The 17754-nt window shown below is 37.2% G+C and overlaps 1 protein-coding gene across 2 annotated transcripts; it reads left to right on the forward strand.

The window, feature by feature from the left end:
- The first annotated feature begins 3285 nt into the window (after positions 1 to 3285).
- LOC5572406 lies at positions 3286 to 17200 on the forward strand. Of its 2 annotated transcripts, XM_021841317.1 has the most exons (5): positions 3286 to 3445; positions 3530 to 3692; positions 3758 to 4009; positions 15576 to 15913; positions 16965 to 17200. In XM_021841317.1, exons 1-5 carry the CDS (start codon positions 3443 to 3445, stop codon positions 16977 to 16979), a joined length of 771 nt encoding a protein of 256 aa, XP_021697009.1. In that variant the 5' UTR covers positions 3286 to 3442; the 3' UTR covers positions 16980 to 17200. The 2 variants fall into 2 exon arrangements, with proteins under 2 accessions (XP_021697009.1, XP_021697008.1); XM_021841316.1 differs by lacking the exon at positions 16965 to 17200 and having other exon boundaries at positions 15576 to 16294.
- The last annotated feature ends 554 nt before the right edge of the window (positions 17201 to 17754 follow it).

The following is a 17754-nucleotide window of genomic DNA, read 5'->3' on the forward strand; positions in this document are numbered from 1 at the left end:
TTTAGGCCCCGGTATATAGAATAGTAATAATTTCATGGTAATAAATCTTCGAGCTGATTAGTGGAATACGATTTATGGACAAAAGGTCGAAAGATAAAACATCGAAAAACAAAAGGTCGAAAACGATTTGCTTGGTGGGATTTTTTTCCTCCTTTAAAAAACGATTTTCGACCTTTTGTCCCTTCTTTTTTGTTCTTCGACCTTTCGTCTTTCGACCTTTTCTACCTTCGATCTTTTGTCGTTCGACCTTTTGTCATAGATTCGTTAACTATATTAATGTAGATCTATTTCCAAATGTGTCTTAAATTTGTCTGTACTCATAATTATTTCCATAATTTTCTCACAGCAGAATTGGAGACAGCTTGTGAAATCTATGTTGCACAATATTACGTAATCGTGATGTAATGTTAAACGTACTTAGACATATTGTGACTCAACATCTTCCACTTTCATGTGACTCAAGTACAATTATAGTGTCATCTTCAAATCGATGACCAAATACAATTTCACAACAACTGATAACCAAAGTATAGAATTATATGTATGGTAAGCCTTTTTAGTTGATCTTCTATTATAAAAAAATGTATCAAATTCTACATGATGAGTAATTCTTCAAATTCAAAAACCTACATATAAAAAGCTCAGAAAATAATACTTTTTGCCTTTGAAATAACTGCTGTTTGAGAATTTAAGTCATGTTTGGAACATGATACAAAATGGTACATCGGTAACCAACATTACATAATGCAATTCAGAATAATACATATCTTCCTTCTGCCGTAACTGCCGTAACCTACTGAGACTGAGCCTGCCTCTCAGCTCAGTGTTCTATGAGCACTGCCACAGTTTAACATTGAGAACTTCCTTAGCCAATCGCCAATTGACCATTTGTACATCGTGAAGCAAGCACGAAGATTCCCTATGCCTAGGAAAAAAAAAAGAAATTTTCTAACCGTCCTTACATCCTTAACACGGCCTGCGACATTTGAAAAAGGTGTAATATCGACTTTAAAAAACGTCCAGTATAAATATCTACCGTGTTTATAGTTAGGATATCAAATCTGGATGCATGTTTATGGTAATGTAATCTCAATTTTTATTATATTTAGAAGGATTTATTATATTCAAGCTTTGCATTCAGTTGCTCACAGAGAGTTGGGTTGTAATTCATACAACCAAATCTGTTAGAACCTACTGAAAAGTAGATTTGTATCAAAATGTGCCTTAAACTTGTCTGTATCATTATTCTATGATTTTCTTAGGTAAGAATTGAAGGCAGATTGTGCAATATATGTTGCATAATATTACTTAATAGTGATGTAATATTGAATTTAAATAGAAATGTTATGATTCATTACAAAGCGTAACAAAAATGACACTTTTGCTTGTCTCAAGGATCAAATTATGTGTCTCCAGTAGATTTAGTGTTGCTGAATCTGATGCCGTTCTCAGAAATGTTCCAGCACGTCACAATTTTAGCTACAGGTCGCCAAAGTTGCATAAAACACTGTTTTCATTGATGTTTACATGAAATTTAAGGTATGATTTATCGAAATTTCTTGTGATCTAATCCAGCAAGCATGCAAAATATGACTCAAACTTTCATTCAAATATAATTTAGTTGAAATTTCACAATAAATTTTAGATTAAATTGACTTTTTTAATATGCTTAAAGTCTCCATACAAAACCTTTCATTTTTCTTATATAGGAAAATACAATACTTTTCTAAATCATAAAAAATAACTTTTAAGCTTCGAAAATATTATGAACTATACTGTTAAGTATTGTAATACTTATAAAGTTTGAATTCCGTGACAAATCAAGCAAATAAATTGCTATACAAGCTGGGAAACTTGCATGCAAGTTGGCTGATATAGTGAAATTTTGCCTTTTTAATAGCAAATATCTCTAAAACTAGACGTGCTATCATATTTTTGAGAACGACAATGGATTAAGTAAGCCTTAATTAAGTAAATAGCGGTATTTTGATGCTTGAGACAAAAATGTGCTCCGCAGTGTTATTATTCACTTTCATTTGATTCAGGTTTTGTACGATTATTGATTTTCAGTTTGCTGACTAAATATATATATACAACTGATAATCAAAAGATTAATCATATGCAGTAACCTATGCAGTTAATTTTCTATTATTGAAAATTGTCACAATTTCTAAAAATAAACCATTTTCTGAATAGATAGAAGATCATCAAGTTTCCACTATTTTTAGCCTACCATCCCTAACATAATCTGTAAACATTCATCTAATGTGAGTATTGAAAAAATGTCTTAAGTCTAGTGTTAAAACCAATATATAAAATCTACAATTTTTTAAATGTTTCGCTGGAGTCTTTTTAGGAACAGAAGTGACTTTATTCCTATTCCCCGTCGAAACTAACGTAATCAGTGCGTGCGCTCGAGCTCGTTTAGCCAATCCTACATCAAGTGCAACAGGCGAAGGGATTCAACGAGATAGTAAACACCTTCGTTCTCATCGCGCTGGGTTGCCGCATCATTGCTCTCTATCGAATATGTAGGAGGAAGTAGTTCACAATGCATATGGACAAGATTTTGTGATTATTCCTTGATAAACATATGTACACGCTGATATCTTCTTCTACTTAATCATCTGGAACTACGCCTCTGCGAGCTTAGTGTAAATAGCATTTCTACAGTTTCTAACGGAAAGCTTCTATGTCAAAGTTACCATTTTGCATACCATACCTAACACATATTTGGTGGCAATTTTTTTCTGCAAAAAATTGTACCTACCTAGAATGTATGTTTTTAAAAAGTTTTGTTTGCAAGAATTTTACATAAAACAGTAATGTTCAAACCAATAAACATTTTTTTAAAAAGCATAAGTATGACAATATTTTTGTCTACAACTTTAAAATAAAAGTAAAGTTTGATTTCTAACAATTATTCTACAAGTAATCATTTCTAAACGTGGTTTCCGTTTCCGTGTGGTTAGTGTCGTCAGGCAATGAAGCCCCAGTACGGCAGGTTAGGCTAACTATAGTCTAAATTTAGTCTAATTCGTTAGATTGTTAGCCTAAATTTTTTTCTAACGTTAGGCTAAATTTAGTCTAAAATTAGACAGATCTGACACAGTTTTGTTAGATATGCTGCAAGTTCGAAACGATCAGTTAGACTAAATTTAGACTAACGTTAGCCTAACGTTAGACAAAATTATGTATGGGCTGTTAGATGGATTTTATGCTGCTTGTGCATATCCCAGCTGTCATCCCAGCATCCCAAGAAATCCAAGCTGTCACCGTCCACCAGCGGCGCTGCTGTCGCAGCGGTGATAGAAAAGCAAAACAGTTGTCAAACACGAACTGGATTTTGATATTCTTTTAAAAAACTAAAATTTGACTTAATTTCAATGTTTTTGTATAAGGAGAATTGTGCAGACTTGTAGTAAACGGAAAGTTTTACAAAATGGTAAGTAATTCTATCCAATTTGCAATTCGTATGTCAGAAAAAATGAAATATTGAGGAAAGTAAACAACACTTTCTTCGCTACAGAACTGCTGTGTAATCCCGGGATGCGGGAACAAGTTCCAGCTGTACCGGGTGCCCAACTCCGGAAATAATCGCTTCCGGCAATGGAAGAAGGTCGCGCCTGTTTTTGGAACTGGATCCGAGCGGATTTGCTCTCACCATTTCATCGAAACGGACTTCGTGGAAAGTGAGTGTTTTCTGCAGCACAGTGAACATACTGTTGAATTTATGTATTTATTTGAACAATAATAGATATCCGGAAGAAGCTGAAGAGCACTGCAATCCCCTCCATCAACTTGCCGGCGGAAAGGTTGAAAGCATCAAACAAAATAGGCTGCTGCGTTTTGGGATGCCGCTCCAAAGACATCAAGAATATGGAAAAGTTTCCCTCCATGACATCGAAAGCTTGGCTGAAATGGGCAAACATACTGGGCTGTGCGGAGGCTAATACAGCGGGGTGGAAAATCTGCCAGAAGCACTTCAAGGACGATGCATTTACAACAGGTAGGTCAAATTAATTGACATTGATTGACTAAGGGGTAGCCTGGTTTTCTGTAAGAGATAACGGCCTCCAACGACCTCAACACCTCAGGTGGGCTTTGTGGCCGTGCGGTTAGTGTCGTCAGGCACCAAGCCACATGAAAAATGTTTCCGACTGTGTCGAGCTGGTCCGTTTTCTAGTGTGGTTCTTTCTGTAGAATGATGCATTCCATCACTTCTATTCGGTTAATGAATGTCTTACCTTAAAACTGAAATAGGGAACATTTTTCTATTCTCTGACTTTACCTTCTCACTGAGGCAGAGCCTATTTATCAGTTTAGTGTTCTTATGAGTACTTCTACAATTATTTACATTGTTATTGAACTTTGCTGCCAATTAAACATTATAGGGATTGCTCCGGGAATTCCGCAGACATTCCTACAAAAACTATTCTGACGATCCATCCAGCAATTCTTCTTGATGTTCCTCCAAAAAATCTTCTAGAGATTCATCCAGAAATTACCCTAAGAATTACTCCAGCAATTCATAAAAAAATATATTTTAAGTTTTCCGTGAGAGATTGCTGAAAGCAGGACTGGTAGCGATTTGATGCTTAAAAATAAATACTTTATAGACCTTAGGGCAACTTCACCGGTGGTCCAAATCACTGGTTGGTTCAAATTTTTTGGACCATGTTAAAAATTGGAGCTTTAACCGGTGTTGCAAATTATATTCCAATTTTATTTTATATCAGTTTTCTGGTCTATTTTTTTGGAACAGGATAACTGCCTGGTCCATTTTTGGTCAGATTTGGAACAAGATTTGAGCTGTTCAAAATCTGATTTGACACACGATTGTTTACTAGTTTGGATTTTTCTCCCTGAAACAGCCAAGCTGGGGGGGGAAAGCTTGATAGTCTACGAAGTGAAAAAAAGTGATTTAAGAAGGAATCAATTCTTCGAAAAACAATTCTTTAGGAATCATCAGATTATTTCTCTAGAAAATCCTCCGGGGAAGTCCGCCAAAAGAAATCTCCAGGAGCTCTTCCAGGAATTCTAACGAAGTTCCTTCTATGTGCCTACAAGGATTTTTACCAGGAATTCCTTCTTCGATTTCCTCTGGGGTTTTCTTCCAGACATTCGTCCGGGGATTTGCTGCAAGAATTACGCCGGTGGTTTGCTCCAGGAATCCCTTCGGTTATGTACTTTCTTCAGATATTTCTTCGTGAATTTCGTCCAAATTCCTCCGTCAATTTGCACCAGGAATTCTTCTCAGTATTTCCATTCGAAAATTCTTTTCGGATTTCCACTCCTCCGTGCATTTCCTTCAGGGATTCCGTCGGGAATTTTCTCCAAGAATACCTCCGTAGATTTCCTCTAAAAATCCCTCTGAGGATTTCCTTCAGGAATTTCTCCGAGGATTTTTTCCAGGAATTTCTCTGTGGATTTATACAGGAATTCTTTCGGAAATTTCAGGCATTTTTTGCGGAAATCGCTTCGGGAACTTTTTTCAGAGAATTCATCCGAGAATATTTATAGGGATTTACAGCAAGAATGTTTTCGGGGATTTATTCAGAGAATTTATTCGGAGATCTTACCAGGAGTATTTGTGAATTTACACCAGGAGTTCCTCCGGAAATTTGCTCCGGGGATTTTCTCCAGAAATTCATTCGGAGATTTTTTCCAAGAACTCTTCTGGTTATTTCCTCCATGTGGATTTCCAATAGCAATTCCTCGAAGGATTTTGTCCAAGAATTCTTCTGGGGATTTCGTCTGTAAATTCATAAGGGAATTCCGCCGAGGATTTTCTCCAGAAACTATTTCAGAATGTTTTCGGGGATTTATTCAGAGAATTTATTCGGAGATCCCACCAGGAGTGTTTGTGAATTTACACCAGGAATTCCTCCGGAAATTTGCTCCGGGGATTTTCTCCAGAAATTCCTTCGGAGATTTTTTCCAAGAACTCTTCTGGTGATTTCCTCCATGTGGATTTCCAATAGCAATTCCTCGAAGGATTTTGTCCAAGAACTCTTCTGGGAATTTCGTCTGTAAATTCCTTTGGGAATTCCTCCGAGGATTTTCTCCAGAAATTATTTCAGAGAATTTACCTGGAGATTTTTTGCAGAAAATTCTCTGAAGATTTGCGACAAGAATTTCAGCGAACATTTCCTCCAGAAGTTCCTCCAAGAATCTCTTCAAGGTTTTTATCCGGGGACATTCTCCAGAAATTTCTCCAGCGATATCCCCCAAGAACTCCTCCGAGGATTTTCTCAGGAGATTTCCAATAGCAATTTCTCCGGGGATTTTATCCAGGAATTCCTCAGGGGGTTACGTTCAGATATTTCTGCATGATTTTTTCTAAGAATTCATACGGGGATTTCCAGGGACTTTCCCTGGTGATTTGCATCAGGGGTTTCGTCCAGAAATTCCTCCAAGAATTTCTTCGAGGAATTCCTTCGGGGATTTCATTATGAGGCTCCAGAAAATAATCCGGGGATTTTTTCAGCGAATTCACCCGTGGATTTACTTTGGGAATTTCTCCGGGGATTTTCTTCAGAAATTCTTTCGAAGATATTTTCCAAGAATTCCTCCGGGGATTTCCCCCAAAAAATCCCCGGAGATTTCCAATATAAATTCCTCTGAGGATTTCATTGAAAAAACGAGAAAGTCCTCCGGGAATTTGCTCCAGGAATTCTAGCGGTGAATTCTTTCAAGCTTGCCTGTTAAGATTTGCACCAGGGTTTTCTCCAGAAATTCATCCAGGAATTTCTCATGAGATTTCGACTAGAATTTCTTACATAAAATTTATGCGGAGTTTTCTTACAGCAATTCCTACGGGATTCCCTCTAAGAGTTCCTCTGGGCATTTGCCCCAAAAATTCCTCCGGGGATTTCACGCAGGATTTCCTCTTGAGATTTTCACCAGGAATTTCTCCAGAAATGCTTCCGGAGATTTCCTTCTGGGATTTCCCATGAGATTTCCACCAGGAATTTTGAGGTTTTCTTACAAAAAATCTCCGGGATCCCCTCCAGGAATTTCACCGAGGAATTGCTCCATGAATTCATCCGGGGTATTCTTCAGGAATTCCTCTGAAGATTTCCACCAGGAATTTCTCCAGATATTTTTCCAGGATTTTCTCATGGGATTTCCACCACGGATTGCCTCCAGAAATTTTCGCAGAAGTTTATTACAGCAATTCCTTCGGAGATTTTCCAGGAATTCCTCCAAGCTCTTTCAGGAATTTCTTCGGAGATCCTCCCAGATTATTTTCAGAGTTCCAGGATTCTCTCCATGATTCCATCAGGAATTTCTCCGGAGATTCTCTAAAAATCCTTCGGCAATTACTTGCAGTCCGTGCAGGAATTTCTTTGAAAGTCCTCTAAGAATATAATCAGAGTTACTGTTGGAATTTCGGAGTGCGTTCGGGAAGATTTCTTCCGGGAATTCTTTAAGAGCTCCACCATATTTCCTCCAGGATTCCTCCTTTTTTTCAGATTTTCTCCAAGAATTTTTCAGAATTCTAGTAATACCATGGAAATCTTACTAAGAATTCTTCACGATTTTCTTCGAAAAAGTCCCTACATTTCCTCCGGAAGTTCCTCCAATATATTCCTCCACAGTTTTTCGTGTAATTCCTTCAAAGTTCCTCTAGGATTTTTTTAAGTTCTTCTAGAAATTCTTCCTGATTTCCTTTGACAATATCTTTGGATTTTAACTAGAAATTTCTCTAGAGTTCCTCAAACGTTTGCTCTAGATTTCATCCAGTAATTCCTAACTTTCCAGGGGAATTACTTCCCGGTTTCCATCGGGGATTCCTTCGAATATCTTCCATAGTTTTTCCAGAAATTTCTCCGCAGATCCTCAAGCAATAAACCCGGAATTCTTCCAGAAACGCCTCCGGATTTCTTTCAGAAACGCCCTAGGAATTCTTTCAATATTCCTCCGGAAAATCCTTCGGAGTTCCTCCCGGGAGTTCTGTCGGAGCTTCACCGATAATCCTTTCTGAGTTGCTCCAGAAATTCCTTCGGAGTTCTTTCAGAAATTATTCTGATTTTTGTCTAGCATTTCCTCCAGAGCTTCACAGGGAAACGCTTTGGATTTCCTTCACAGTTGCTTTTGGTTTTTTTCGTAGTTTTTTTTTTCAGAAATTCCTCTACGGTTCTACCAGGATTTTTCCCGGATTTCCCTGAAGAGTTCCTCCGTAATTCCTCCACAAATTCCTACGGTGTTCCTCCAGACTTCCTCTGGTAAATCCTCAAGAGCTCTGCCAGGAATTGTTCCAGAGTTACTCCGACCATACCCCTAAGAATTTCTTCGGAATTCCTTCAAGATTTACTTCGAAGTTTCAGTAATAATTTTTTTCCAGGAATTCCTTCGTTGTTCCTTTAAAAGTTCCTCCAGGAATTCTTTCAAAACTTTTGCCGAGTTCCTCCAGGAATTCCTTTGAATATGCTCTAGAAATTTCTGCAGAGTTCTTCCGGGATGTTCTCCATAGTTTCTTTAGGATTTTTTTCTGGATTAAAAAAAAAAACTATCCCGCACATCCTTCGGAGTTCCACACAAATTTTTGAAGGTCCTGCAAGCATTTCTTCAGAACTCCACATAGATTTTCTTCGGAGTTCCCTTGGGAATTCCTTCAAATATCCTCCGGAAATTGTTTTTGAGCTCCACCGGCAATTCAAATTTGTTCCTCCGGGGATTTTCTCAAGAACTTCCTCTAGAGAACTCTTCCAGGGCATTCCTCTAGGAATTCCTCCGGAGATTTCCTGAAAGAATTCCTCCGGAGATTTTTTCAATATATTCCGGGGATTTCGTATAGGAATCCTTCTGCAGATGTCAATAATAACAATCTTCGGAGATTTCCCTCAGGATTTGCTCCGGAAATTCCCTTCTGGAATATTCGGAGATTTTCTCCCTATGGGGATTTATAATATGTAGCAGTTCCTCCAAGGATTTGCTCTAGAAACTCCTCTGGCGATTTGCTTCAGGAATCCCTCCGGGTATTCCCCCAAGAACTCTTCCGGGGATTTTCTCTTCAGGAATTCCTTCGGCGCTTTGTTTCAGGAATTCCTCCGGAGATTTCCTCCAGGAATGTCTCAGAGGATTTCCAACAGCAGTTCCTCTGGGATTTCGTTCAGAAATTCTTCGAGGGATCACCTCCAGAAATTGCCCCGGAGATTTCTTCAAGTAGCACCTCCAGGAATTCCTCCAGAAATTGTTCCGGAGTTTTCCTCCAGAAATTCCTTTGGAAATTTTTCCGAAAAAATCCTCCGGTGATTTTCTTCAGGAATTTCTTCAGGGACTTCCTCCAAAAATTCCTCCGGGGATTTTCTCCAGCAATAATTGGGATTTTCAACAACAATTTCTCCGCGGATTTCGTTCAGAAATTAATTAAGAAATTCCTCCGTGGATTTTCTCCATAAATTCTATCGGAGAATTTTTCAGATATTTTTTCTGTAAATTTCCTCCATAAAATTTTTGGGGATTTGCACCAGGAATATCTCCGGAGATTTCCTCCAGAAATTCATCCGGTAATTTCGAGGATGTCTTCTGGGATAGCCCCGAAGAACTCCGGGGTTTTCTCAACGGATTCCTCAGGAATTTCCCAATAGCAATTCCTCCGGGTATTTCCTCCAGGATTTTCTCCAGAAAGTTATCCCGATATTTCTTCAGAAATTCCTCCGAGGATTTGTTCCAGAAATTCATTCGGGATATTCTCTAAGGATTCGCTCCAGGAATTCATCCGTGGATTTCCCACAGGACTTGTTGTGGGATTTTTTTTTAGAAAATCCTCTGGGATTTCCTCATAGAATTTCTCCGGAGATATGCTCCAGGCATTCATTCGAGGATTTCCTCCAGGAATTGCTCTGACGATTTTCTTCAGAAATTCTTGCGGGAATTCTCTACAGGAATTAATCCGGGGATTTCTTCCAAGAACTCCTCTTAAGGTTTTCACAAGGATTTCCTTCGGGCCGAGGATTTCCTTCAGGAATTTCCTCCAGAAATGCCTCCGGAGAAATTCCTCCTTTTTTACAAGAATTCCTCCGGGAATTCTTTTGGAGCACCACTAGGAATTCCTTCGCGTTTCCTCCATAGTTCCCCATTGTTTTTTTTCGGAATCTTTGCAGGAATTCTCCAGAGATTCTTCGGAAATGCTCTGGAGTTCCACTAGGAATTTTTCTGGAGCTACTTCGAGAAATGCCCTACATTCCCTCTGAGATTTCCTCCAGAGCTCCTCAGGAAGTGTCTCAAAAGTTTCTCCGGGAATTCCTTTAGACTTCCTCCAGAGTTTCTCGTTAAATTCTTCCGAAGTTCCTCCAGGATTTTTTTTTAAGTCCTTCCGAAATTCTTCCGGATTTCCTCCGGCATTTTCTGATTTCATGCAGCAAAGCTTCCTCCGGATTTTCACCGGATTTTTTTCAAAAGTTATTCCAGAAAATCGTTTGGAGTTCCTCTAGCGATTCCTCTGGATTTCATCCAGTAATTCCTGAAAAGTTTTTCCGGAGGTCCATCGGGAATTCCTTTGAATTTCCTCCTTAGTAGTAGTTCCTCTAAAAACACCTCCGGTGTTCTTCCAGAAACCCATCCGGAGTTACTCCAGCAACACCTCCGGAGTTCCTCCAGGAATTGCTCCGTAGTTTCTACGGGATTTCATTTGAAGATTCTCTAGGAATTAATCCAGAGTTCCTCCAGGAATTCCTTCAGTGTTCCTTCGAGAATTCCTTCGTAGTTTCAGTGGTAATTCTACCTGATTTGCTCCAGAAGTTCATCCGAATTTCAACCAGATTTTTTTCTGGATTTTAACCCCTCTACCGTCAGCTTCGTTTTTCACCGCTAAAAAAAATTCAAATCACGATAACTTTTTTGTTTCTCGATATTTTTGCACCATTTTTTCGCAAGCCCTCAAAAAACTCTTCTAGTTAAAAAATATGTGTCGATATTATTAATTGATCATCTGGATCCGTAGATATTCCAATATTCCTTGGGGGACGGACGCTTAGCCATAACCAACGTAAATATCTCAGGCTACAAATTTTTTATCGTATTCGGATATTCACTCCACGGAATTATATATTAATGCGAGTATGTTGTGAAAAAATGAAGCAATTTGGTGCAGCCGTCTTTGAGTAATGAGCATTTATGTTTCTGGTACCACGCTGGACAAATAAAGATCTTGAAAACTCTAAAAAACCTCATATCGTAATTTTTAGATTTCTCCAAGAATACTGAACCGATTTGTATGATTTTTTCAGAGTAGCTCCTTATTACCTGGCATTGTATAGTACACATTTTATTTTTTTGATAAATTGACCAAAAACAAAATGGCCGCCAAAGACATTTTGTATGGAGAATGTCGGTCCCCCAAGGAATATCGGAATATCTTCAAAACTAGATCACCAATGATTAATATCGACACGGATTCTTAAACTAGAAGAGTTTTTTGAGATGTTGTGAAAAAATGGTGCAAAAATATCGAGAAACAAAAAAGTTATCGCGATTTGAATATTTTTTAGCGGTAAAAAATGAAGCTGCCGGTAGAGGGGTTAACCAGCTATCCTCCGGAGTTCCTCCAGAGCTCCACCTGGAATTCCTTTGGATTTCCTTCATAGATCCTTTTGGAATTATTCCGCAGTTCTTTCAGAAATTCAACCAAAAAATTTTCTGAAATTCTCTCATGAATTCCTCAGCAGATCCTTCAGAAATTCTTCCGGAGTTCCTTCAGAAATTTCTCCGGAGTACCTTCAGCAATTCATCCGGAATTCCTCCAGGAATTATTTAAGAGTTCGTCCAGGAAATCTTTTAGAGTGCCTTCAAGAATTTCTTCAGAGTTGGTTCGGGCATTCCTTCAGACTTATTCCTGGAAATCTTCCAGAGCTCCGCCGGGAATTCCTTCAGAGTAACTTCGTTACTCCAGGCATTCCTCCTCTTCAGAGTTCCTCCAGGATTCGCTTCCTAATTTCTCCAGAAATTCTTTCGGAATTTTTTCGGAGTTTTTCTAGGAATTCCTTTGTCGTTTCTATAGAAATTTCTTCAAGATTTTTTTCAAAATATTTGCCGGGAATTCCTTCATGGATCCTCCAGATATTCTTTGGTTCCCCCTGAAATTTCTCGGAGTATTTCCAAGAATTCCTTTAGAGATCCTCCAGAAATTTCTCCAGAGTTCCACCGGAATTTTCTCCATAGTTCCTTTAGGAATTTCTTCAAAGTTTCTCTAGAAAATATTCCGCAGTTCCTCTAGCATATCTTTCGGTGTTTCTCCAGTAATTCTTTTGGAGGTCCTACAATTTCTTCAGAGATCCTCATGAAATTTCTTCGGAGTTCCTCCAGAAATTCCTTCAGATTTTCTCCGGAAATGACTTTGGAGTTCCACCGGGAATTCCTTCGGATATCCGCCAACATTTGGAGTTCCTCCAGGAATTCTTCAGAGTTCCTTCAGTAATTTCTCGGAAATCCTCCGGAGTTCCTCTAGGAATTCTTCTAGAGTTACTCTGGGAATTCCCCTTGATTTTCTCCGAGAAATCCTCCAGAGTTCCTCCGTGAATTTCTCAAGAGTTTCTCCTAGAATTTCACCAGAGTTTTTCCTGGAATTCCTCCAGAGTTCCTCCAGCAATTCTTCGGAAGTTCCACTGGGAATCGTTACAAAGTTCTTCCATGAATTCTCGCGGAACATTACTAAAGGACCTATGTACAAATGAGAGATTCTCTCCTCTCTCGTTCTCTTTTGATGATAACAGTGGAATACTAAAGATTTTGGGAAGTTTTTCACTATAGAACGAAAGTCAATTTCCTTGACTAGCGTTTCATACAAAAAAAGCAACAGAAGAGATTAATGTGACTCAGTTATTAATGAAAGAGAAAGTAAACAAAGAGAGCCTCTCAATGTTAGATAGGTCCTTTAGTAATGTTACGCGAGAATTCTTCTAGAGTTCCTCACGTTATTCCTCTGGATTTGATCCAGCAATTCATCGGTAGTTCCTTTGAAGCGCTACCGGAAAATCTTTCGGCTATCCTCCATAGCTTCTCCACGAATTTCATCGGAGTTTCTTAAGCAACTACCTTGGAGTTCTGTCTGGAACGCCTCCGGAGTTCCTCTACCGATTCCTTCAGAGTTCCTCTAGAATTTTTTGCAGTTATTTTCCAGGAATTACTTCAGAGTTCATTCGGAGTGCCACTGGTAATTCCCAAAGATTTTATTCATGGTTCCTGTAGGAATTTCTCAGGAGAGTCCCCCAGATAATTTCTCCAAACATTACTTTAAAAATTCCTCCAGTCGTTGCTCCTAGGTTTCTTTCAACCATTGTTTCTGGGATTCCTTTAGAAATTCCCCCAAGAATTCTTGTAGAAATTTTTCTAATCATGTCACAGAAAATTCAGAAATTCCATCGAAACATACGTAATGAATTGGTGTCAAGATTTTTTATGGAAATTTAAGGCAATATTATTATTCGTTTGTCCAGAGTTCCTTCAGGAATTTTGCAAAACATTTCTTCAGAAATTCCTCCATGAATTTACTACAAAAATTTTATACAGGTAACTTCTCACAGGGTTTCGCTAGTGGTTTCCCCTAGGATTGGTTTAAATTTTGCTTCAATGATGCAAAATCAAAAATGTAAATTCTTTTAAAAATTTACATCAGGAATTGGTGTAAGGATTTGTATAGAAATGTATCGATTTCCAGCAATATTAGTATGTACTTCTCCAGAATTCCTTCATAATTTCTACAGAAATTCTTCCAAAGAATTCTCCAGGAATTTTCTTCAGGGATTTCTCCAAGGATTGTTTCAGGAATTAAGCCAAGAATTCGTTGAAAATTCCTCCAATAATTTCTCCATGGATTTCCAAACGATTTCTTCCAAGAGCTCCTTGAAAAATACCTCAAGATATTCCTCCAAACATTCACCCAATTATTCCTCCTGAGACCACTTTTTTTTTTAATTCTACAGACATTCCCTCAATCATTGTATCAGGCGTACCTCTAGGCATTCTTCCTTTGTATCCTGCAGCTGTTGCTTTAGGGATTCCCACAAAAAAACTCCAGTGATGTCTCTAGAAATTCTTGCAGGGTTTGCTGTAGCAATTACTCCAAGAATTTTTAAACTAATTCTCACATAGATTTCTCAAAAAATTCTCCATGAAATTTTCACAATTTGTAGAGAATTTTAAAGAAATCAAAACATTTCTTTAAAAATTCTTTCAGCGATTCCTTCATGCATTTTTTGTACGAATTTCTCCAGAAATTCCTTCAGATATTCCCTCAGATTTTTTTTTTTCTATCTTTATTAACGAGATTTTTAGCCCTGGGCTAGTTCATCTCGGGACCAACGGCTTTACTTCCCTTCCGAAGAAAGTCGTCACTGAAATTTTTAGTGACTATCTCGGGGATGTGATTCGATCCCAGGTCCTCGGCGTGAGAGGCGTGTGTTCTAACCACTACACCAGGTCCGTCCCCATTCCCTCAGAAATTTCTCAACGGATTTGGCAGAAATTTTTCTATAAATTTCACCAGCAATGCTTAAAATGCTCCTTGAAGGAATGTCTGGTGGAATAATTTTTGTACCTTTGGAAATGCGTCAAATATTTTCTGCAGAAATACTGAAATTAATTAGGAAAACGGAGATCTACAGTTTTGTTCAAATAATAGTAGTGAAAGCCGATTTTCATACAAAATGCTCAACTTTGGCATGCTGTAACTTTGTTTTCATGTGAGTATTCGGCTTGAAATTTTGACATAGAACTACAAATATCCTCAATTTCATTATCACAATATTTGAAAATTTTCACAGTACCGGTCAAAAAGTTAAGCACCAGGTGAAATCGTTCAAAATAATAGTAGTTTATATAATTTGAATATCTACTGCATTATGAGTAATCAATGAGTTTCAACAATTTCCACCCAAGCTGTAAATGTGTAAACGAGCCAATTATTTACAAAATTGTTTCTGAACATGAATTTTCAAAAGAAAAATTAATACTACTTTGAGCAATTTCATCTAGTACTTAAATTTTTGACCGGCACTGTGATAATTATGTGATGATGAAGTTAAGGATATTTGTAGTTCTCGGTCAAAATTTCATGCCGATTGCTCATAAGAAAACAAAGCTACAGCAAAGTTGCGCATTTTGTATGAAAATCGGCTTTCACTACTATTATTCTGAACAAAAACTGTACATCTAAATGAAATTTCCTTAGAAAAGACCCAGCGACCCTCTGGGGGGTTCTTCCAAGAATTTCTTCACAAATTATTTCAGGAACTCATTCAAGAGCTCCTTCCGAAATTTATTTTTAATTATTCTTAGATGCACAGTGCGTTCAACAAACATTATTGAATTGTGTGATCAATTCATAACTTTCAATAGAATTTTTCCAGGATGTCATTCAAAAAAGTGTTAAAGATTTTGTTTCCAACATTTTCAATGACATAAGTCTAAGCGCATAAATGGTCTCCCAAACAATCAATTTATCGTACGAATTCATTTAAAATTTTGAAATGCATGCATTAGAATGTTTTGGACAACTTAAGCTTAAACCATATATAATTTTCAATAAAATAGCAAGCTTTTAAAAATATGTTTTTTTTTTATATTTTCAGTTACATCACGATACTTGAAGAACAGTGCTGTTCCCACTAAGAAACTGAAAAGGCCCGTGAAGATAGTGGAAATTCATCGCAGACAGATCAAACAGATTCCCACTGAACAGTGTCTGCTGGACCATGACTATGTGAAAGAAGATGTACGGCCAAAAAGCAACAGAATGTGTTCTGTTTACGGCTGCACTACAAAAACGAGCAAAGGCGTATTTCTTCATAAATTTCCGAAAGAGAGGATCAAGATGACCGCTTGGGTGCATGCCATAAAATCAGGAAAAAACCGACAAAAAATTCTTTTGTCTGCAGTCAACATTTTCACGATAGTGACTATAACACTGGTAATTATCGTTTCCCATTATAAGGAAGACAACAATATTTCCTTCTGTGTATCCCATCTGCAGTTCAATTATTGTATTGTAATCTCAATTAACTTGGACAAGTTAGAAAAATATTGACCACAAACACCTTTACCACAGACCAACAGTTGAGCAGTTCGAATAACTGCTAAAAATAGATGTTAAAAAGAACGTACTTAATAATTTAGTGCTGGAAAATAGGCCATTCCATGACATATTGGCGTGATGAAATACAGCCTTATACAAAAAATAGTTATCATCAAAAATGGAATCAAAAATTATTTGTAACGATCGTTCACGTGATTGGCAATACACTTAACTTGTGAATAAAGTTATGCGATACCAGAAAACAATACTTCGTAATAATTCAAAATATCCTTCTCATTTATCGCTCATTTCTATTTACGAAAAGATTTCATGTGAAAAATGAATTGTTTTTTTTTCAGGAACAATCATTGATCACATTTTTTTATTCTATCATTCCAAACATTGCATTCATTTCTTTTATCTAGGTGTTCTGTGTTATTAGACAACACTATCATCCTAATTTGGTAAAACAAATTTAGAATTTTATTAACATTTTGTTAACAACATATTACATTTCATTTGCCGTAGCAGTTCAGATTTTTTTCAGATTGATTTCACCTGCTTATAAGAGAAAAAAAAACACGTTTTCAATTTGCTTAACCTAACTTAACCTAAATGTATAATATCGTGGCAATAGGAGATTGTAACGATTTTTGCCTGAATTTATTTATTAATTTACTTGATCATTGATCACATATTGAACAAAATTTTTCTGGATAGAGTAGAAGGAGGGATCAAGTAGATGTTATGTCATTTTCATAGGGGGATTGACATATTTGTGACGAATTGCTACGATGGAAGAAGGGGGTAGAACATTATCTCAAATATACGGCGTCATTTATGGACGGTCATTTTTGTCCAAGAGCCATAATAATTTTCATACGAGATACATAATATACACAATATACATAGCGTATGAACACATTTTTTCTTATTTATTCAACAGGGTCGAATATACTGAGAAAATCTGCAGTACCATCCCAAAACATTCCTCTGACATTTTCCCAAGAAGTTCAGATACGCACTGATGATCCTTACAAGCGAATCGTTAAATCTTTCCGAAAACCAAAAGATAGTCTGAACTCCTACGAAACTCTAGAAGTATCCGGAAATTCATCGCTGGAAATTACAATGCAATCAACCGAGGTTTCACAATCTGACCGTTCTGGATTCTGTGCTGTAAACGCTGCACAGTGGGACAAAACTGAAAATTGACGGTCAAAACCTCTTAGAGGCGTTTTAGCCCATAGGTGTCTTCGGGACATTGTTTTGAATTAGCATCCCGAGTAATAATAAAAAATAATATTTATATTAGACTAAATAAGGCACCCGAGCAAAAATATTTTTTTTGAAAAAAAATTTTTTGGGCGGTCATACTTCAGCAAAGTTTTAGTTCTTTTTATTTTCAACAGGTTTGCTGAACATACTTGATTTTTTTGACTTCGTTTTCACGGTTGAATTTTTAAATTTAACCTATTTTACCATAAAAATCAGTTTTTGACCATTTCTATGCTCAATGTGCAATTTACGAACATGACATGTTCTACAACATTTTATATATTACAAAAATACACAAATTTGCTGAATATACCAAAGCTGTGAAATCTTCACATTTCAAGATATAATGAAATTATGTTAAAATTTATATAATTTTCGACCATTTTTCTAAGCAAGTTTCTTCTGAATCGGCACTTTTCAGCAGCCATATTTAGTATACTTTGATGCCTTATTATATC

Source organism: Aedes aegypti, chromosome 2, assembly GCF_002204515.2.
Source record: "Aedes aegypti strain LVP_AGWG chromosome 2, AaegL5.0 Primary Assembly, whole genome shotgun sequence".
Taxonomy (NCBI): Eukaryota; Metazoa; Arthropoda; class Insecta; order Diptera; family Culicidae; genus Aedes; species Aedes aegypti.